Source organism: Aegilops tauschii, chromosome 4 (genome assembly GCF_002575655.3).
Source record: "Aegilops tauschii subsp. strangulata cultivar AL8/78 chromosome 4, Aet v6.0, whole genome shotgun sequence".
NCBI classification, from domain to species: Eukaryota; Viridiplantae; Streptophyta; class Magnoliopsida; order Poales; family Poaceae; genus Aegilops; species Aegilops tauschii.
The window spans coordinates 39,032,796-39,053,401 of NC_053038.3; the positions used below are offsets into that span (position 1 = coordinate 39,032,796).

At 42.8% G+C, this 20,606-nt stretch overlaps 3 protein-coding genes across 7 annotated transcripts; 1 reads left to right on the forward strand and 2 right to left on the reverse strand.

The window, feature by feature from the left end:
* Positions 1–2,174: 2,174 nt before the first annotated feature.
* On the reverse strand, positions 2,175–5,046 carry LOC109784034 (uncharacterized). The gene is made up of 4 exons (XM_020342636.4): positions 4,728–5,046; positions 3,599–3,794; positions 3,413–3,499; positions 2,175–2,533 (listed from the first exon to the last, which is right to left on the reverse strand). Exons 1-4 carry the CDS (start codon positions 4,955–4,957, stop codon positions 2,417–2,419), a joined length of 630 nt encoding a protein of 209 aa, XP_020198225.1. The 5' UTR covers positions 4,958–5,046; the 3' UTR covers positions 2,175–2,416.
* Positions 5,047–5,222: 176 nt separating this feature from the next.
* LOC109784032 (DEAD-box ATP-dependent RNA helicase 16) lies at positions 5,223–15,287 on the forward strand. The gene is made up of 15 exons (XM_020342635.2): positions 5,223–5,600; positions 5,985–6,149; positions 6,475–6,564; positions 6,680–6,808; positions 7,352–7,452; positions 8,247–8,361; positions 8,636–8,767; positions 9,260–9,325; positions 11,520–11,699; positions 12,237–12,332; positions 12,457–12,594; positions 13,727–13,809; positions 14,363–14,400; positions 14,500–14,720; positions 14,973–15,287. The coding sequence occupies exons 1-15, from the start codon at positions 5,256–5,258 to the stop codon at positions 15,048–15,050; spliced, it is 1,977 nt and encodes a 658-aa protein (XP_020198224.1). The 5' UTR covers positions 5,223–5,255; the 3' UTR covers positions 15,051–15,287.
* Positions 15,288–16,044: 757 nt separating this feature from the next.
* On the reverse strand, positions 16,045–19,672 carry LOC109784031 (transcription factor bHLH77). 5 transcript variants are annotated; one of them, XM_040386545.2, is made up of 11 exons: positions 19,650–19,668; positions 19,362–19,537; positions 18,010–18,210; positions 17,791–17,900; positions 17,516–17,707; positions 17,357–17,422; positions 17,209–17,277; positions 17,031–17,102; positions 16,782–16,952; positions 16,614–16,701; positions 16,045–16,522 (listed from the first exon to the last, which is right to left on the reverse strand). In XM_040386545.2, exons 3-11 carry the CDS (start codon positions 18,167–18,169, stop codon positions 16,500–16,502), a joined length of 951 nt encoding a protein of 316 aa, XP_040242479.1. In that variant the 5' UTR covers positions 18,170–18,210; positions 19,362–19,537; positions 19,650–19,668; the 3' UTR covers positions 16,045–16,499. The 5 variants fall into 5 exon arrangements, with proteins under 5 accessions (XP_040242479.1, XP_020198222.1, XP_040242480.1 ...); XM_020342633.4 differs by lacking the exons at positions 19,362–19,537; positions 19,650–19,668 and adding exons at positions 18,855–18,939; positions 19,033–19,289; XM_040386546.2 differs by lacking the exon at positions 19,362–19,537 and having other exon boundaries at positions 19,650–19,672.
* Between the last annotated feature and the right edge of the window lie 934 nt (positions 19,673–20,606).

Here is a 20,606-nt window from a genome sequence, read left to right on the forward strand (position 1 = left end):
TACTTCTCCTGGCAGTTGTCAATCATAGTAGCTATGCTAGTTGTTGGGCCAGACCTAAACAGTGACTCATATGTTTTAGCAAGCCACTTTGCACTAACCCTGGATGACTCTGTACTGCTTGGGCAAGTGTGTTGCAGCCTCATCTTTTTGATAGCAAATGTCTTTTCCCCTTTGATAACTGCAGCAACTATAAAGAACTAGCAGTGCTCTTGTTTGCAACAGGCAATGATCCTTTTGTTTGAGTTTCTGTGGTACCTGAAATTTCTGGACTGTGTAATGTGTAGGCTCAACAATGCTTCTCTGAATTGCTGCTGATTCTTGAAGCACATGTACATACATAACTGTTGATGTGGTTGCTCAAGTTTATCATTGTACCATATCCTAGGTTTCCTTTTCTTTTCCCTACTCTTCCTGCCTTTTTGTATGACAAATGCTGGTGCCTCATGTTCATCATCACTGTCAAACAACAAGCCATGATCTTCTTCATCAGATGAAGGATTAAAATCAGGTTTCACCTCCTCTAACACACTAGAGTGTGCCCTAGTGGTTGGGCATCTCCTGACTTGCAGCTTCTTCCTCTTCTTTGCAGGTTCTTGTATGGGTGTTTTTTCTCTTTCAGTTGAAGTACTCCTTTCAGTTGCAACATTCACCTCCTGCTCCTCCTCCTCAAACAGATCCTCAACATCAGTGTCACCCTCATAATGCATGGGTGGTCCTCTTCTGATTCTTCATCTGAATCTTCATCTTCTTCCTCTGCCAGTCTCTTCCCCTCTATTATCTCTGTGTGTTCAGCTAAAATGTAGTTATCAGTGTCATATGCACCCTCAGTGTCAGAGTAACTCCTATATCTCTCCTCTAAAAATTCCTCTTCCTCCAACACAACTTTCAGCTTCCCCTTGACATTTCTACTCTCCTGTGTGCACATAGCAGTAGGTTGAGTAGGCTGCACTGTACTACTGCTGCTGCACTGACTCTGAAAAACTACACCATGATCATCAACGACAAGCACAACAGGCTCACTGAGATCATAAACAACAGGTGGTTCATATAAAACTGCAACTAATTCATTTGCTCTCTGATGGATGTTACCCTCACTAACCAAACCTGACTCTGAACTGACAGGTGTTGTTGCCCTCGCTAACAAATTCAGAACTAATGAATCCTCACACTGCTTCTTCAGTTCTTGCAATTTTATGTTCGTGTCAATCAGATCTAGTCCATGCTCTCTCTCAACTCCTGCTGCAACTGTATTTCTCATGTGATATAGTTCATCATTAAAATTAAATCCTACTACTGTCAACAGTGCATACAGGTTCAGAAATGTGACTTCTGAGCTGCAAATCTTCCTATCCAAATTATGCCCAGCATCAAAGTGAATCCTAACATCACATATAGCATCATCTAACCTACAAGCCACAATAAAATTGAAATATTTTTAGTGCTTTAAGAACACTAACCCTAGCCCTATGATTTGAACAGACAGAAGGAAAAAGGAGGGACTTACAACACTCCATCCGCTCCATTGGTCTAGTGATGGCTTGTGGTTAGGTTGGCCAACCACATCTCAGTGAGCCGCAAACGTTGCTCCATGGACAGGGGCGCCTCCTCCTCCTCTTCCTCGTCGTCGGTGGAGTTGGACGACCTGGAGCAGTCCAGCCCCACGTGGTCATCGCTCCCCATGCAGGGAAGGTCGCCGTAGCGCCCACGACACCGCCGCTGCCGGGGGTCGCCGCAGCCATCGCCTATGATCCACAGGGAGAGAGGAGATGGAGAGGGGAGAAGGAAGGCTAGGGTTCGTCCAGTGGGATCCGACTTGGTTCGACCGAGCCCGCTAAGACCGACCGCGCCGGCCTCGTCCTAGTCAGCGCACCGGGCACGGGCCGATTGGCCAGCGTGTCGCCTGACAGGTGGGGCCACACGGTCAGATACATGGTCAATACAGAGTTATACGGCTGTCAGCCTTTTTTGTAACAATTAGGCCGAATAGTGGTACTGAACTGCGACATACACGAGCAATGGTACTGACTCGTTACAACGTGCCCAAATGTGGTATCTCCTTGCAATTAACTCTAGATTATGAGCCGCCTTATGACAGTTCCAAGTATGCACGAAGGTCGTTCTCTCTAAACAGAGTTTTTTTTTTACATTTCAGTTCAAAGTTCCAAGTAGATGGCTTACTGGAATTTCTCTATGGATTTCATGGCAATTTTACAGGCTCTTAGTCCTTGACGGAATACACCGGTCCATCATCTGATATCCAAATACCAAGTTCAGGAGGTGCGCCATTCCCCATTCACAAATATGTTTGGCTGATCCAGAGGCATCAAAGTACATGACATACATTCTACAGAGATCGATCTAAGGCCTACCACCAGCAGACCATTCTAGCTCTAGCGCAACAGTGCGGCGGCACAAGTCACCGTTTTCTCTTCCCACCTGCTGGTGCCTTCGGTGGCTTGGAGGCGATTGCCGAGCTCCACAAAGCTCTCTCAACATCCGAAGGTGTCAAGCTTTCTCCTCCTACGCTCAACTCCTTGAAGAGGAACACAAGTTGTCAGCCAAACGATTTTCAAATTCTACAAGTAATATTTTGAAATCACAAGGTATAACGTGGAAATTAGCACAAGGTAACAAATTAGGAACTATATCGATGGAAATTAGCAAAGTGTAACAAATCTACGACCTGCAAGTATATCATCTTAGTAATTACTCCCTCTGTACCAAAATGTAAGACGTTTTTTGGTTTTGCATAGGGCATAAAAACGTCTTATATTTTGTCACCGAGGGAGTATTAATTAGCCTATTGCCCTATTGTGTCATATGGAGCCTGTAAGAAGTCTTGGACAGATAGATATGCAACTAAAAACTTGAGAGATGTAATCTGGATATGCATCTCATGGAAAAGAAATAATAAGCCCAATATTTTTTTAATATATTTTGTGTTACTATTTGGGAAAGGGTCGCCGAATTGTAAACTAGTGCTCTTTTATATTGCTAAAATGGAACTTCTCCTAAAGCAGTACAATAACACAAATATAGATTTGTATGTTCAACTCCAAACCGCTAGCTAAGATTAACTCATAAAACAGAGCACATTGTGACAATCAGCTATTTTTAATGTAATTTTAGCTTGTCTAGATGGAGAGAAAGATCAAATATATTCGGCAGCATAGATTAACTGCATTTGCTGAAAGTTTTCAGTTTGGACTGGTGAATTAGAACTTTTAACCTATGGCCGAAATCAATTGATGATCGCCTTACAACACACAACAATAATACATCATATGCTTGCAACTACCTGATTCAACTCAAGGCCACATTCTGCAGAACAGTTCAACCAACACAATCAAGCAAATGATGCTATCGTTGCAACATTTTAACAGATATATCAAATGCAGGGCAACATTTATACCTCCGCTTTAGCCTGCAACTTCTCCGCAAACGCAAGGTACTGCTTCAGAGTGTATTCCTTCACATTGCCCAAGGCTGCGACCATTGCCTGAACACATTTCACTAAAGGTTACAACACAAAAGGTGAAACCATATCGCCTAGAAAGGCAGATACATTGAGGAAAAAAGAACATTTAAACAAGCTCACTTCGTCTGACATGAAGGGTGCAACATCGGGTGCATAGGCAGCGAGCACCGCGGATGCAGTGGCAGGGCCAACACCCTTGAGCACGGTGAGCTCGGTGATGGCCTTGCTGAGGTCGGGCAGCGCTGCAAATGCCTTGCGTGACGCGGACTCTACAACTTTGTCATCCAAGCTTTTGACGAAATCCATCAGCCTCGGCCTAGCAACAAATGCAGAGTGAAGGTTGAATATTGCTGGCCAGCAAGCACGATACTAGGACACTGCCTAAATGGATCAAACTAACAAACCAAGCAATTAATACATTACTAGCAATCTAGCATCATGGTACTAATACTCCAACCAATCACATTCCAAGGTATCCTACTTATTTTTCTCCGAGTCACCAATTCTATGCAAATTGTACACACTCTATGCTGAAGTTACTGTTGTATCAGGCAAGTGGCCCCATACCTTGATGACAAAAGTTCTCAAGTTCCTGTATATTATGAGTCAAGGGATTTCCATTCCAATTTTTTGTATTTCTTTAGTATAATTTATATCCCAGCTGGTTATGTTGCGATAGATCACTTTAGTTTTTTCAATGTAAAAATATCTTAATGATTATAGTAAGTATACTCCACGTTGATCCATGGCTAGTGATTTTGAAGTGACATTTCAGAAATTACATCTGTGAGCTTTATTAAATACATTGTCTTGTGCAGAAAATATGTGGTGTTGCTTCAGGCTTGTTCTTATTGTCAATTTTAAATATCGAAGACATCAACAGACCACAGTTGTGTGCAGATAGATACACAGTTCTTTCATGCACCAGTTTTGAATTTGTCATTCTTGTTAAAATGCACGTCTGCCATAGCCCAACATTATTTTTCTGTTTCTGTACATAACACATTGGAGACTTCAGACATCAAATTATTCCCTGCTTCTATTCCTTCAGCAAGCTGCAATCTCCCATTCCCCTTTTACTTTGTCAGGTTGAATCGGAATGAAACACTGTATTCAAACTGCCAAAATCCCATTGGAGACTTTCAGCAGGAGGCATTACGCCCTCCCTAGGCAAGGGGAAAACTTGAAATGCAGCTGTGCTATGCAACCAAGAGGGAAAAATGAACTAGGAGCAGGAAGAGACCCCGACCTCCACTTTCCGCGCGAGAGCTTCCACTGCATGAGCTGCACCAGCTCGGGCTTGGCGAGGTAGGGGTCCGGGTCGCGGCGGTGCAGCAGGAGGGGGAGGTCGTGGCGGTAGAAGGAGTCGGCGTCCAGGAGGTCGGGCTTGTCCAGCGCCGCGAGCCGGCGGTCGTACGCGTCCAGCGCCGCACGCCAGGCCTCCCCGTCGCCGCTCGCGAAGTCCACCGTCTCGGCCATCGCGACGGCGAGCGGCGGCGGCTGGAAGGGGAGAGGGGAGTGGAGCTGCCTGCAACTGCACAACGGTGAACGGTCTCTCAATGTTTCTCTTTTGCGAAGAGCAATTTCGGCCGTCGATCTATATCGGACGGCTTAGATAGCGCCAGTTCGCAAACTTGAGGGCCACGATCCGCAGGCCACATTCGTTGCCGGCGGCCCATGTGGCCCATTAGCGCCATTTTCCTCATAACTCCAACAAAAAGAAAGCCTCCCTTAAACCCTAGCGGCAGCCGTTCGTTCGTTCCCCCGGAAGAAACCCATGGCGAAGAAGCAGAAGCAGCGCGGCTCGCTCCGGGGGGAGGAGCATGTAGAGGCGGCGGCGGCGGCGGCGCACGAGGACGCACCGGCCGCAAACGCGGAGGGGGAGGCGGCTGCGCAGGAAGCAGGGGGCTCTGGAAGCGAGGTGGCGGAGGGGCGGAGCGCGGACGCTGCGAGTGGCGGCGTGGAGGAGGGGAAGGAGGAGGAGGCGGCGGCGGCAGAGGAGGAGGAGAGGGAGGTGACGTTTGATGAGCTGGGGCTGGACGAGCAGCTCAAGAGGGCCCTGAGGAAGAAGGGCTTGACCAAGACCACCCCGATCCAGCGAGAGGCCATCCCGCTCATCCTGGTGAACGATTTCTGCCTTAAGTTGTTACTAGCTTTCAGTCTCGCTCGTTCTGGTGGCGTTTAGTCAACAACTGATTAAAAGTTAGTAAGCTCAGGAGCTAGAAATTTAGTAAGCTCTCATTGGAACAAGTTTTAGCCTGTTTATAGCCTGATAAATTAGCCAATTACAGTACTATTAGGATAGCCAGCTTGCTTGCTTTCTCTGGTGGTTCTTTTGGGTTAGGCGCAGTAGCCTTCTGACCCTTGTCAATGCAGACCGGACTGAATTAGAGTTGGGTTTAGTGAAGCTCTACTCATGATTGTGGTTGCCATTTAGTTCAAAATGCAACTGTTTGATTTTCCGTAGTTCGTGGTACTGGACGACGGTCTAATGTTGTGATTCCAGGAAGGGAAGGATGTGGTCGCGAAGGCCAAGACTGGTTCTGGAAAGACCTTTGCCTACCTTCTCCCGCTGCTGCAAGAGCTGTTGAAGTTGTGCAAAGAAGGGCGTATTCGGAAATCCGCACCAAATGCCTTAATCCTGGTGCCAACTCGCGAGTTATGCCAGCAGGTATCCGACTTCTGTTTCTTCCCAAGATATTTTGTATGTGTATAGGCAGCTGCTGTAGAGTCGGTTATTGGTTTATCTCTAGTTAATATTACGTCCTGATTCATGCACGATAGTATGAATTGTTCTTCTATTTGATGCTGGATGTAGTGAGATTTTTTTGCGACTTCTTTGAATGTCTGACCTGCTAATTAGTACTTCAGTGATTCATATTACAATCTACTAGTGTATTGCGAATAAATTTTTACTTATGTTAAATATTACGATATGACTAGTCATTGCCAAATACCTCACTGTTGCCTTTTCTTTTCTTTTCTTCTTGCTGTAGGTTTATAATGAGGCATCATCTCTCCTTGAGCTGTGTACATCCAAGTTGAAGATTGTTCAAGTGACCGCGAGCATGTCAGATAAGGATATTGTGAGACCTTTTTGTCTTGTTTGAGTTCGACCGTTATTTTCTCCAAATAGTATCAATTTTGTAGGGTTATATTTATTGGCTCGGCTAACTTGCTTGTGCTTCTTATTACTTGCAGAAACTTGCATTGTCTGGGCCCCCTAATATTCTTGTGACAACCCCAGCTTGTGTTGCAGCATGCATATCAAAGGGCATTGTCCAGGGATCATCTATTAAAGAGTCACTTTCAATGATGATTCTTGATGAGGTGCAATTTGTTTGCCTGTTGCAGTATTTATTCATAGTCTTGGAAAGATTTTATCCCAACAAGGAATGAAATTTTTTCTTATGGGTTTGAAATATCAAATTATGTTGTCTCTTCCCATATGCAAAACATAACATAGCTGTCGAAGTTGTGGATCTATATTATTTTGCAAAATAGTATTCAGGGGTGTTGAATTTTCAGCTTCAAGTTAAAAACTGCTTAATTGAGTTGTTTACAGTATTAGTGCCTATGCTGCCTGAATGATACTGTCATGTGCCACTGCAAATATGGGGATTTGATTTATGGTAATGCAGAATTGAGAACATTTTCTATGCCAGTACCCAGTGTTGCTGTTTAAACTATACTATGTTTAAGAGTGGCGTGTTTCAAATATCTACTGTCATGACTTTTAACATACTTATATTGGCAAATATATGTTACATTACAGTGTTGTGTATCAAATTCATACAATTGTCGTGATGTATCAGAATGCCTGAGAAATGTCCTTTTGAAGAAGTTACTAATCTCTTAATGGTTAGCTCCCAGGCTGACCTTCTTCTATCCTATCGCTGCGAAGATGACTTGAAGGCACTTGTCCCACATATCCCAAGAAGTTGCCAATCCATCCTCATGTCTGCAACTTCAAGGTGAAATTTGGTTCTTCTTGCTTCTTTTTTCTGCAGTTATTCAAAACATCTTAATTCCACAGTCTGCACTGGTAACAGCTCTAAGCATCTCACTAGCATTTGAATCAAGTGAATGGAGCTGGCACCTCAGTTTGTGGATATTTAGCTGTTCCCTGAGTTACCTTGCTGATTCTCTTACTGGATGGTTGCTGCTTAACATGGTTTTCGGTGTTCCATTTCTTGATGTGATTTTGCTAGTAGCTTAATATATCTTTTCTTTCCTACTTATAAAGGTTGGAGTTGGTGGTGAGTTCACATGTGGGACCAACATGACAAATAAACAAGTACATTTCTACTCACATGTGGGGCTAGCAACCTTCCAAGGGGTATAAATAAACAAATATACTTTTACTCACATGTCAGATCCAACACAAATAAACAAACACACTTGTGAGCACAACACTCTTGTAAAACACACAACAAATGTAGCTCAAAATCATGCTCTTGGTTTTAGTTTCTATTCTGAACCAATTCTTCCATTCCCATTCTCTTATGTTTCAAAATTGGAAATGTTATCTCATTTTAAATCTTAAAAAGGACCTACTATGAATGCTTAAGATTCTCCAACAACTGCACCACGATCTTTTGTTATATTTTTGCTCCTCTTTTTAACCATCAACCACGCAACAGCCGAGTTGGTGGCCCCCTGTGGGCGACATAGAACATTGCAAACTAAAGTAGTTTCGATATAGTTAACCTGTACTTCTGTTTGGGTTTTGTATGATTTGTCTAATATCAAAATTTATTTGTTGCAGCCCTGATATTGACAAACTAACAAAGCTACTTCTGCACAACCCTTTTGTTTTAACTCTTACCGAGGTTGGTCATGCAAAGGATGACGTGGTCCCTAGAAATGTGCAACAATTTTGGGTAAGTATCTTCTGCTTCCTTTTCACATTACATCCATAGGCTTGTTGGTCTCACTGTTTGTACAATATCACTTGAAAATTCTAACTGTAAATCCATAGTAGACTTCAGCGGGTATTGTATACAAGTTAGTATGGTTCCCTGTCCATAGCCCTTTTTTGTGACCATTCTTAAATAATGACTTTGTCTATTTACAGTTCTTGTGCTGATTTTCTGTAGCTTTAATGTTTTTATTTCAATACCACAGATTAAGTTACTCCCAATCTTTTGCCCACAGATTTCATGCAGTGCTAAGGATAAGATGCTTTATATCCTTTCCCTTCTGAAGTTAGAGCTTATTCAAAAGAAAGTTCTAATATTTGTGAACTCAATTGACAATGCATTCAGATTAAGATTGTTCCTGGAAAAGGTAAATTGGTACTGGTACTTGCTTCCAGTAGTGATATGATTTGGATCTGTAACTTGTTATCTGCGCTGCTCTTTTCTTGCATAGTTTCATTTGATAGAGTCACGGATTATCATCCGGCATTTGAACAGAAATGAAATTTGAAAATTTAGATCAATTCTAGTCCAAAAGTATTTAATGGGACAATAATTGAACTACTACCGTTTGGACATTGAGTATGTGAGCACCAACAGATGAATATGAATCTATCACTAAGGAGAAGTTCTGTCAAATCTGCAGCATGAAGTTTTGTCAAATCTTTTTTATTGCCATTTGAGAGATGTTATGGCATTCTTCTTAACAACTGTTCCTTCCAGGAGCATGCTCCCCACTTCATTCCTTTCGTAATATAATACTTTGGTCATTACTAGTTTCTCTATTCCTGTTTCTATTTTTAGATATATATGGCTGTTTATAAATTAACTAACATTTGAGGAATATGCTGTACTTTTACAGTTTGCGATAAGATCTGCAGTGTTGAATGCTGAGTTGCCACAAAATTCTCGCCTACATATTATTGAGGTAGTGCTTCTCCAGCGCCTGCCTTTTGTGTGTGTGTGTGTGCATGTGTAGATAATTGATCTTAAATTGTATTATCTTGTGTTCCCATGTTTTATCTTGTAATGAATGATATGAGTTTTCTTCCCTCCAATTGTTTACCAGTTAAGCTAATTAACTTTCTTGGGTTTCAGTAGATTGCTAATCAACATTTTTTACGAGGAGGCAGGCTTCATTTTTTTTTTTGAGAAACTCGAGTATATGGGATACTCAAGTGGAAGGATTACATTCAGCCTGCATCAGGTTTATCAGTCTGTCCGGGACCTTTGCAACAAGCCGCAGATCCCCAAGCTGTCTAGCCTCCATGGCTAACTCATGAGCAACAGAATTGCCTTTTCTTCCCACATGACTGATCTTAAAGGATGAAAACACCTTCAGAGTCTCCTTGATGTCACAGAGGACGCCATAGCATGGGGAGAGACTTTGTGCTTCCTTCTTTAACTCATTGACCATCGTCAAACAGTCCATCTCAAGCACTAATGGTCCTCTGTACAAATCAGCCAAAGCCTTCAGGCCTATAAGTGCGGCCCTTGCCTCAGCCTCCTCGACGCTCCCCACAATGCCCATTTCCTTTCCAACTGACAGAAGCGGGAATCCCCTGTAGTCCCTTGCAATCGCTCCCGCCCAGCTACGTCCACTGTCAGGTAGAAGAGCTGCGTCAGAGTTTAATTTCACTGTATCTCTACTCGGAGCAGACCACCTTATGATTTGCTGAACTGTCTGAGGTGGTTCGGCATTGGCCGGAGGCCTGATCTCTTTCCCTATTTCCGATGAGAGAGGCAAAAAGGATAGCGGCACCTCCTCCTCATAGTTCTGCAAAAACTTGACAGATTGCCATATAGTTTCCTTGCCTTTCCCGTGAACACAATCATCACGTAGATGCCATCCTCTCCACAGTAGAAGCAATACCTTTGCCCTCATAACATCCGGGGTTGAGTTCAGTAACAGTTGCAGCCAATCCGGACCGGTGTATCTGAATGAACTTTCAGGGGGTAACTCCCACACCTTTCTCATTTCGTGTCGAAGGGCTCTACTTTTGGTACAGGATACCAACCGCATGGAATTCACTTTCCTCCTCGCAGCCGCAAATGCTGCAAGTGGCATCCACCTCCAACGATCTCTTCCACTTGTTCTTTTTTGTGGCTAACGTATTGGTTGCAACTCGCCAGCCAAAGATCCTGACCTTTGGAGGGACCTTTGATTTCCATATAAGATCCCATATACTCCTATCACTCGGATCCTTCGATGAGCTCGACAGAGCCTGCCTCATTTGGCCCTGAATTGTAGCGGCCAGCTTGTAAGCACTCCTTACAGTGAAGATTCCGCTCTTTTCATAATGCCAAGCTATTCTGTCATCTGTGGGTGAGCTAGGGATAGAGATTTTGCATATTTCATCCGCATCGAATGGTTGGAAAATTTGCCTAATAAGGTCCTCGTTCCACTCTTTGCTATCTGGTTTCATAAGCTGGTTCACCCAGCGCAATCTAGATCTCCTGATGAAAGCTGCAGACCTTAGGCCTTCCTTGCGAGGGATCCATTGGTCCCTTTGGATCTGAATGTTGGTACCATCTCCCACACGCCAAATGATGCCTTTCTTTAGGAGCTCCAAGCCAGCCTCAATACCTCTCCAAACCGGTGACGCGTCGGATGCAAACACCGTATCGAGCAGGTTTCATTTTATCCATACGCGTCAGAGGATTTCTAACAGTGTCGACTATTGGGAAATTATAAAGGGTGCTTACTGCCTTGTAAATGTTTTATATAAAAAATATATATACCCTTTGAATTTGGTATTGTGTCTACTTAGCATCTGTAACTAAAAAACTAGATATGCACCCCTTAAAACTTGTAAAACCAGGCCACTTAACCCCCTAGCCTAGTTTTAGTGTTGGTGTTTGTCCATGATGAGGGTGATGTAACCTGATTATACCTTTAGGTGCTGGCACATGGCGTGCAAACAGATCATTGCTGTTTATATCTGTTTCTATGTATTGCTAAGACTTTTATGTTGTCCGAAGTAAAATGATACAGAAGGCTGTCAGTAAAACATTGATACGTGACTCGTGTGACTTTCCTGATAAGCTTAGATTGCTAGCTTGCAGTTACAAGGTGGTTCTGATATATGGGAAGTCATTTAATATCTTTTTCTTTCTTTTAGGCTTTCAATGCTAGGCTATTCGATTACCTGATAGCAACAGATGACAATAAAACAAAGGAGGCGAAGCAAACCAATAAGGAAAGCAAAAAAGATTCAAAGGGGTCACGCAAACATTTGCAACAAACTTTAGATGCTGAATTCGGAGTCGTCAGAGGAATTGACTTCAAAAACGTTTTCACAGTAAGTATATCTTGGTCTACTCAAGCATATTGCCGAATTCAGCCATGATGATTAGCGCTACCTAATTGGTTTTTATATGCTGTAAATACAACTAAGACTAGTTGAACATATATGTAAATAACTGGTGGGTAGACTATTTGCTTTGTTTTAAGTGCACCAATATTTACTTTGGAGCTGGTGGCAGCATCAGTGTAAACTTTGAATTCAGCCAGCAACTAGTGCTCATTTTTTTCTTCCGGGGAACTAGTGCCCAGTTTGATGTAGCGAGGGACAACCAGCAAATGTTCTCTCTTTAAAATAAAGGAAATAAGGATTTTTTAAAAGCTTTTTTGTGGTCAGCTTCACCAATGATTCTTTTTGCGAAGCTATATTTCACCTTTCTCTGGCTTATCTGCTAAACAAAAATCGAATATGTTTTAAGAAATCAATTTCTCAGTATTCATTCGATCGTGGTAAAGTCGTTGCTGTTATATAGTTCAATCTTGTAATTTCTGTAATAGGTTGCAGGACTGATCTTTTTCTCTAACCCTTCTTTAGGTAGTTAATTTTGACATGCCTCCGAATCCCGCTGGGTATATTCACAGAATAGGACGAACAGGGAGGGCAAATAAAACCGGTGCATCTATATCACTTGTAAGTTCCGTTTTTACATGGTTCAGTTCAGTCACATATATTATTGTCAGAAATTGCTAGCATGCTTAGTAGACCCTGTGTGTTTGGTTATTTATTTCCTCTTCTTTTCATACTCTATTTTCAGGTTTCACCAGAGGAGGATAATGTTTTCGAAGAGATTGAACACATGTTGCAAGATGTTGAAAAAAAGGATACCAACTGCATTTTACCTTTCCCGTTACTCACAAAAAATGCTGTCGAGTCCCTACGATATAGGGCTCAGGTACGGAGTGTATTTATCTTGAATGATCTGTACTTGATTTTTCTCAAATATATTCTTAATTGCTATACCTTGTAGTGCTAGAGTAATGTAAGTAGTGGTGCTAATAGTATTTGACTAGGGTAAGTTAGTCGCTCACAAGGTTTGCCAAAACAACCAAATAACCAGCTGATTGACCTGAACAGTGTAAGTTCCCTTTTTATCCTTGGCAGACTCATTAGCTCATAGCCATAAATGTACCTCTTTAGTAATACGTTCTTGCTGTAAAGATGTAGTATTATCATTACTTGTATTATGAACATTGAAATTTGGAAAGCTCGAAGCTGAGCAAACCAACGATCTGAGGGTTTCCTAAACGCTCGTTATGCATGGTTGCATGGACCTTTGGTCTCTACTCTATTTATTTATTAACTGGTGATGAAAGGCTGAAAGTTAATTTGGTAATCACCCATCCTCCTATTCAGCTGCTGGCAGCCATGGATTTGTTGCAATTTATTTCCCTTATATTGCAACTAGTTGGATTTAGATACAAATCTCTCTTGCCCTATAAAGATACTGGGCTTCCATCGTATCACTAGTGGATAGGATCAAGGAAGAGACCTGATGTTGGGCAAAGGCAGGAGCCCAGGGGCTTCGGGTTGTTCTGCCCACAACCTGGGACGTGCATTGATAGTTTGTATAACTCTGTAACTCTCACCTCCTAGGAGGTTTGTTCTACCTTTACCATGAAATGAAATGCAAAGGTCCTTTGCGTTTTCTCGAAAAAAAAGATACTGGGCTTGTAGGGTACTGATATCCCATTAAACATGAAAGATAACCCAGGTACCTCTAGTTTTACCTGTCTTGGCCATATCCTGGTAAGGAAGTCTATTTGTTTAGTAATGCAATGCCTGCTGTGGCTCTTACCCGCTAGATATTTTTTACGAGCCAAGCTGTTCGGCAACAACAGTGTGGCTATTATTAAGACCATTTTGGTTTTATCTGTTCTGAACTGCTCTTGGTGCTAATTTTACATGGGACCATTCTGTTAACTTCTTTTAGCCACTCGCTTTCAACAGATAATGTTACTGAAATGTGTTCTATGTGAAATAACACTGATTTTGGTAGCTAATGTCAATTGATATCCCTTTTGCAGGATGTTGCTAGGAGTGTGACAAGCCGTGATATACAGGAAGCGCGTCGTCAAGACGTAAAGAATGAAATCCTCAATTCTGAGAAGTAAGAAAGTCCTTGTCCATCAAGGAAATAGCCAAGTATTAGCAAAATGCACATTACATGATAATGAGATCACGTAGGGAAAGGGAAATGCAGAATTGCAGTCACCTTCCAGTGTCTGAAAACGGCATCCTAATATATTATTAGTTGCTCCAAATCATTATCACTAGATTTGACATGGATATATTTTTATATTTTATTTTTTTAGTATTGTAGTTCTTGACATATTTTGTTATAAACTAGTCAAACATAGACAAGGTTTGACTTTTTGGAAAAACTAATACACCTTATATTTAGGAATGGAGGGAGTATCATGCAATCAGCTATGTTCATGATGTAGCACTTAATTGATACTTCCTCTGTAAACTTTTATAAGAGTGTTTAGATCACTAAAATAGTGATCTAAATGCTCTTATATTTGTTTACAGAGGGAGTATAAGGCATCAATACATAGTATTCAAAATTCTTAATATTTCATAAAGAGAAACACCTTCACCCCCGTAGTCATTCTGCCTGTATTCCTTTCTAAACAGCAATGCCCTTTGCTTCCTTGTAGGTTGAAAGCTCATTTTGAAGAGAATCCAACAGACCTCGGTTAGATATATCAATCTTCCCAAATCTTGTTCAGAAGAGCTGTGTTGGTATTTAAATCTTACAAGTGAATGATATGCTTAATCTTTCTACTCTTTTCAGATTTGCTCAAACATGATAAGTTGCTTACCAACAAATCAATTCCTGCTCACCTGCGTGATGTCCCCGAATACCTAATTGACCCCACAACGAAAGAAGCCAGCAATGCAGTCAAACTTTCGAGGGCTGCTATGGGTCTTGATAATCCCCGAAGGAAGAAAAGAATGGGATTCAGGAGTGGGTCAGGCAAAAGTAGCGATCCCCTCAGAACGTTCTCTGCTGAGGTACATTTACCCGTTCAATGTCCAAAACATTTTAGATTGAAAAACCCTTGCAACTTGCAAGGTCCTTTGACACATTACGGTTCCAATCATACATGCATTCCTTCCTGCTGAACTAGTCTCTTTTTCAGTTGCTACATTTGTTGATTGATAACGAGATATCTCAACTGCATAGTTTGCCAGATCCTATCTTAAATATTGGTATGCTCCTGCACTATCCTTTGATGTATTCTGATTTTTCTTGGTTCCTTGCAGGGCAAATCACGAAAACGAAGGGGAAAGGAAAGAGAAGGAGACGATAGAAGAAAGAGGAGGAAGAAGGCAGAAATCTAATGCTGCAAACAGTTCACTATCAATTTTGCTCGGTTTTATAGACTTATTGCCTTGTAACTTTGTAGCATCTCTAGAATGAAGACAAAGCTTAATGTGCAACATTGTATGTCAAAGTATTTTGGGAGTTTAGGTTCTTTTGTCTTCGGAGGTGGGGGCGACAAACTTTTGGATATATTGATTCGGATTCAATTGCAAATACACCAAGGATAGAATCAATTCAATTCTGAATTGCAATAAGCAAGCGAGGTCTCTCAAATAGAGTCGAACTGAACTGCTAGACTACATTGAGTGATGGATGAAATTACGAAGGAATCCTGGTCTCAAAAAAGAGGGAAATGGGGATATGGTGAAATCGGTAGATGCTACGGCTATTTCTTTGGATGTTGCTAGTATCACACACTTCCTCTTCAATCCTCGTACGTATGAATCACATGGAATATTTTGAGAGCAAACTGAACAAGGAGGTATAATCAACCATTCTCTCCATCAATTCAGCTCACAGCTAAGGCTTTGTACAATGGGAGATGCTTAGAAAAATAAACCGAGTTTTTCTAAAGCACCGGTGCCTATTTCTACATGAGAGACGTTTAGTTAAGCGTCTATCCTGTACAAATAAGCACCAGTGCTTAAGGAAAACCTAATTTATTTCTCTAAGCACCTTGCATTGTACAAGGCCTAAGCCACACCAGTTTTGAACTGGTAGGAGATCACCTTCCAGAGGGAGAGCAGTCGGCGCAGATTCTCTACCTTGCCGATCTCCTGATTGACACTTCATGCACATGCACCACAAGTTCAGAGGGTACTCACAAGGTCACAAGGCAGATTTCACCCTTAATATTTTTTTTAATCTTCAACATATCGCGGACACATTGAAAACCACATCAATCTCTTGCTGCTCAATAGATTGTACAATTGCTCTTGATTGATGGCACTTTTTGTTCCTCAAACTTTCACTTACGGCATAATCAGGTGAAAGTGGAGGAGCCATAAAATGTACAGAAAAGTCTGCTCTTGAATATCTCGTTGATAATGCATGATTTCATGAAACTCTGAAACTCTTAACAAAAGTCACTTCACTACTTACGGCATGATTTCATGAAACTCTGAAACTCTTAACAAAAGTCACTTCACTACTTACGGCAATACTAATAAGCCAGTCTACTTAGTACGCTTAGGGCATCCACAATTGATCCCAAGCTTGAAATTCATAAATAACACGGGGTTCCTGCTTTCGACGAGCTAACGCAATAGAAATTTACGGTGGAATCAGCAGTTCTTGAGCCCAGCTGTACACGAGATCCTTCGATGCCATACCATAAACCGTACGCTATGGGGTCGGGCAGCAAGAGGAGGAAATCGGTAACTAATGGTTAGGCATCCATCTATACAAAACTTGATTCTGCAAGCGCTTTACGGTTCACAGAACAACTCCAGAATCATACCAGCAACTCACTGTTCAATCTTCATGGGACCTGCAGAATACAAGAGGAACATTTCTGTAAGTTTGATACAATCACTATGATTATGAAGCATGACATTTTGAAAGGAGAGCATTGCATATACCAGCATTGTTGGTGCTGCTATCTGCAGCCACAGCAGGGTTGAAGTTCATATGAGGAATGTTCTGAAGAGTTTCCCACATCTCAGGCATCTGGATTCAGGGTTCACGTTAGTCCATCGCTATTGCTTCAGATGCTACATGCGATTGCCATGAAAATGGACTGAATTTACCTGGTTCATCATGGAGATGTCGTGAATTGTTCCGTGCAGAGCACCCGCTGGATTGGAAGCATTGCACATCATATCTGGATGCATCATTCCTTGGTTGAAATGAGCAATAAGGGCGCTTGATCCTGGGTCAGCTCCATAGAAACCAAGGCGCCTGTCTTGAGAAAGCATCATCTACAAACAAGAATTGCGTTGAGCAGGCGGGTCTAGAAATCTTTGAAAATATTTAGGATGGTTGTACAGTGAATTTACTTGTTTGGACAGAATCTGCTCAATATCAAAGCCAAGCTCAGGGTTCACAGTTGCAAGTTTCATTGACAAGAACTGCAAGTTCGAAGTGGCATTAGAGCACAGGATGATAGTCGACAAATGGCACGCTCAGAAACAACCCAATAACATCTGCACTAATAGATAAGCAGCATTATGTTACCTCTACTTGTCGTTGTAATGACTGCACGTAATTGATTATCTCATCAAGCATGACTGCCTTGCCAGTTATCTGTGAGAAGGAACATTGGTAAGGCGTAGAGTACAAGTTGGTCGCAGAGAAGTTCTTGCGCCAAAAAGAAGAAAGTTACCTTATTACACCCTGGAACAAGATCCTGAAGAAGCTTCATTCTCTCACTTATCTTTTTCCTCCTCAGCTGCAAAGAGTTTCATCCAACTTCAAGCATGAGAACAGGAAGAGCATAAGGTAAACTGAAATGGGATCTTGATAGTACTAATCAGAAGCTTACTCTTTCCGCAAGGCTGTGGCTGTTAGTGGCTTGGCCTCGCTTTGCCCGGAAATGAACATAATTTTCTTTAGTGCCATCACCATCCGAAGAATCTTCCTTGCTTTGCGTTTTGGGCGAGATCTTCCTGTTGTCCCTCTCCACCGAGTTCCTTTCCGGCTGAGACGAAACCTCTGCTTGTTGATCACCCACATTCTAAATCCATAAATACAATGCAGTTAGTCACCACATCTAGATTAGAACAAGAAGATAAGAGCATAACGAAAGCTCATTTGCACCTTGCTACTGGCTGATGGGTTTAGCAACGCAATGCAGTCATCTGTTCCCTTCCTTTTCTTCACACCACCACTATGCTCATCACTCATCTGGATGTTTTGGGAGAATGTACCTGCAAGAATTATCGCCATTCCCATCAACTACCGAATTTTCACCTTCGAAAGTATCGCGACAACTGCATGATAAGAACTACTACTAAGCAGCAGAAGATCTGTACAGACCTGGTCTCTCTTCTAACTCCATGCCATAAGCTTGAAATCCATATGCCCCACTGTCATACCCCATCTTTTGATGCATTGCTTCAGACCCCCAATTCCCCTCCAAGAACTCTTTTCCACTGTTTGCAGCAGGACCTTGATCAGACTGCTGGCCTGAATACATGTCCAATTGCCTAAAAACAGCAAGAGCTCCTCCTTAGTTCCCTGTTCAGGATAGAAGACAAGGGGGAGAAGGCACATTAGCACTACCACTAGAGTGTACCCAACAGAGCACAGAAAGACAAATGCAGCTTGAACAAAGAGTGAAATTTCATAAAGTCTGCAAAACCCTTTTGCATCACATGAACACCTCAACTGGTAATCCTTAACACAGAGGTGAAAAGCAACCAGTCCCTTGAAGAACCACCGCCACTATCCCTAGACAAAAGAAAGCCAGAAGAAGGGATCCACCGTCCAGGCAAAGGCCTGCCACAGAACAACCTTGGGGAACAAACCAAATCTGCTGCACGCAGCCCGGGTTCCAGAAAGTGGGGCTTTAAACCCAGAGCAGAGCACAAAGGGAGAGGGGGAGACACAGAGGATATAACCCCATCATTAGCCAAACAACATTCACTAACTTGGGTCCTTTGGAGCAAAGTCATGAGGATGTGGGAGGAGAGCCTGTCTGCTCCTCCTAAAAGACCCCAAAACACCAAAGATAATTGGGAACAGCAAAAGCCTAACAAATCTTCAAGAACCAGGCATGGAGAACATTATCAAGCATATGAAACTTGAAAAGAACAATATACTAGAAAGAAAAAAAGATGTTTCAGTCGATGAAGAACTTCCCACGCAAGTTAGGAGCTGACCAACAGTACTTTTTGGCTGGGTGTGGCTTGGCAGTGGCATCCAGGAAGATCAAAATAGCAGCACCTTACATCTGATTAAAACTACCTACTTGGATGAACAAATAAAAATCATTTTTCGAAAAGGAACAAATAAAAATCATAGCATTCCCAGGAGGAGGATACCACAAGACGAACCCACCTTCTCAGAGGATTTGATCGCCCCACAAAGTTTTCATCATCTAGGAAAGCGCAAGTACGAAGCTCGAGAGGAAGCAGCACACACCAACTCCCGAGTCGAAAATCCGAAGAGAGGAGGCGGGGCTATTTGAATGCAATGGATAGATGGATAGCTAGAGTAGGATCTGCGGGGAAATAACTAGGGCAGCGTTGAAGCCCTCCGAGAGGGGGAGGAAGGAAAGCAACAAGCTTTGACCGCTCCGCCATGCCGTGTATGGGGCGGTGTAAAGATCTTGAAAGGAACACATACTAAGATGTCCGCGACGGTAAAAAACACTGCCTGGAAATTACCTGGACCCGGCGCCACCACACGAGCCCTCCTGGAGCCCATCAATCAATTCGCCCTGCCTGCGAACGGGACGGCGGGAGGGAAATGCTGGAACGATTCAAGAACACGAGAGCGGCCTCATGATCTCTCTGTTCTTGAAAAAAATTCGCGGTTTCTTCTCCTTGGCGCCGCGCCGGAGCTATGGATCGCAATTTGACCGCAGGGTAAGAGGGAGGGGGCGGTGAAAGATTTGGGAGGAAGAAGAGGGAGTGGGTCTCGGATGCTTAATAATAATAGGCGGTGTTTGTTACCCCTGCCTGCCGCCGAGGTGAAATGATTCCTTCTCGCTCTGCTCTGTTCTCCCTCTGGCAAAGGGCTGGGTTGTTAACCACTTCAACTGCCCCCTCTCCCTTCCCTCCTCCCTCCTTCCAACGTTTCTGAAACCTTGGCGTATGCAAACAGCTAATGAAAAGTAACCGCAGAGAGACTGGGGGGCGTACCAGGAGGACTAGTTTACTGCTGGCCCTGCTTTGGTGTGCAGGAAGATTAGCTAGCTGTAGCGAGGGAGGGAGAAAATAAAGCTGGGAGGGGAGTAAAAAAATGGGATGCTGTTCTTCTAATCTCACCTGCCCGGCCTTGGGTGGCCTCAATGCCATGTGGGCCCCAGCTCCTAGCTACTGTGGGAGTAAGTTTTGAGAGGAGGAAAAAACAATGGGTGCACCTACTGGCTACTGCACAGTTATTCTTCCTCATTGATGGTTTTTGTGACGCTGCTGAGCCAGCTGCACTGCACTGCAGGTTTGAAATGGAACAAGGTTCCTCTTTGACCAAACAGCAACTCAGCAAGGGTAAAATGCCTATTACAAAATATGTTTACATGTGCAGTTAGTAATATTTTCTGTCTAGACATGAGCTGGTTTTGTTCTTACACACTCAGTGATACTATGTTTTAACAAATGCCTCAGGGAGTAATTTGTTGGGTGAAGCAAGCAGCGTTTGTACCTGATGGAGTAGTAAATTATGAATGCTTTGGTTACAAGGGTGGGGGAGGGGAGGGGAAGGTACTTCTCTTGCACACCAAGCTTTGAATGAGGGCAGGGAGATCTCTTTCCAACTGACATGCAGTACTGCCACCTATTTGTACACTTGGCCTTTTTTCTCCCCTGCCAGCCCACCTACAGCCATCCCACCACCACTGCACTCCTACTACTCTCTTCTCTCTCTACAAAGAAAAAGAAGAAGTGTGGAATATGTAAGCAAAAACACAA

Excerpts from the sequence above, each read along its gene's own strand:
- LOC109784034 (XM_020342636.4), bottom strand. The coding sequence starts at position 4,957 with ATGGCCGAGACGGTGGACTTCGCGAGCGGCGACGGGGAGGCCTGGCGT. Across the intron at positions 3,795-4,727 it reads CTCTCGCGCGGAAAGTGGAG|GCCGAGGCTGATGGATTTCG; the intron begins GTCGGGGTCTCT and ends ATTTGTTGCTAG. Across the intron at positions 2,534-3,412 it reads AGTTGCAGGCTAAAGCGGAG|GAGTTGAGCGTAGGAGGAGA; the intron begins GTATAAATGTTG and ends TTCCTCTTCAAG.
- LOC109784032 (XM_020342635.2), top strand. The coding sequence starts at position 5,256 with ATGGCGAAGAAGCAGAAGCAGCGCGGCTCGCTCCGGGGGGAGGAGCAT. Across the intron at positions 8,362-8,635 it reads GAAATGTGCAACAATTTTGG|ATTTCATGCAGTGCTAAGGA; the intron begins GTAAGTATCTTC and ends TTTTGCCCACAG. Across the intron at positions 11,700-12,236 it reads ACTTCAAAAACGTTTTCACA|GTAGTTAATTTTGACATGCC; the intron begins GTAAGTATATCT and ends ACCCTTCTTTAG.
- LOC109784031 (XM_040386546.2), bottom strand. The coding sequence starts at position 18,169 with ATGTATTCAGGCCAGCAGTCTGATCAAGGTCCTGCTGCAAACAGTGGA. Across the intron at positions 17,423-17,515 it reads GCCACAGCCTTGCGGAAAGA|CTGAGGAGGAAAAAGATAAG; the intron begins GTAAGCTTCTGA and ends AACTCTTTGCAG. Across the intron at positions 16,702-16,781 it reads ACATCTCCATGATGAACCAG|ATGCCTGAGATGTGGGAAAC; the intron begins GTAAATTCAGTC and ends CCCTGAATCCAG.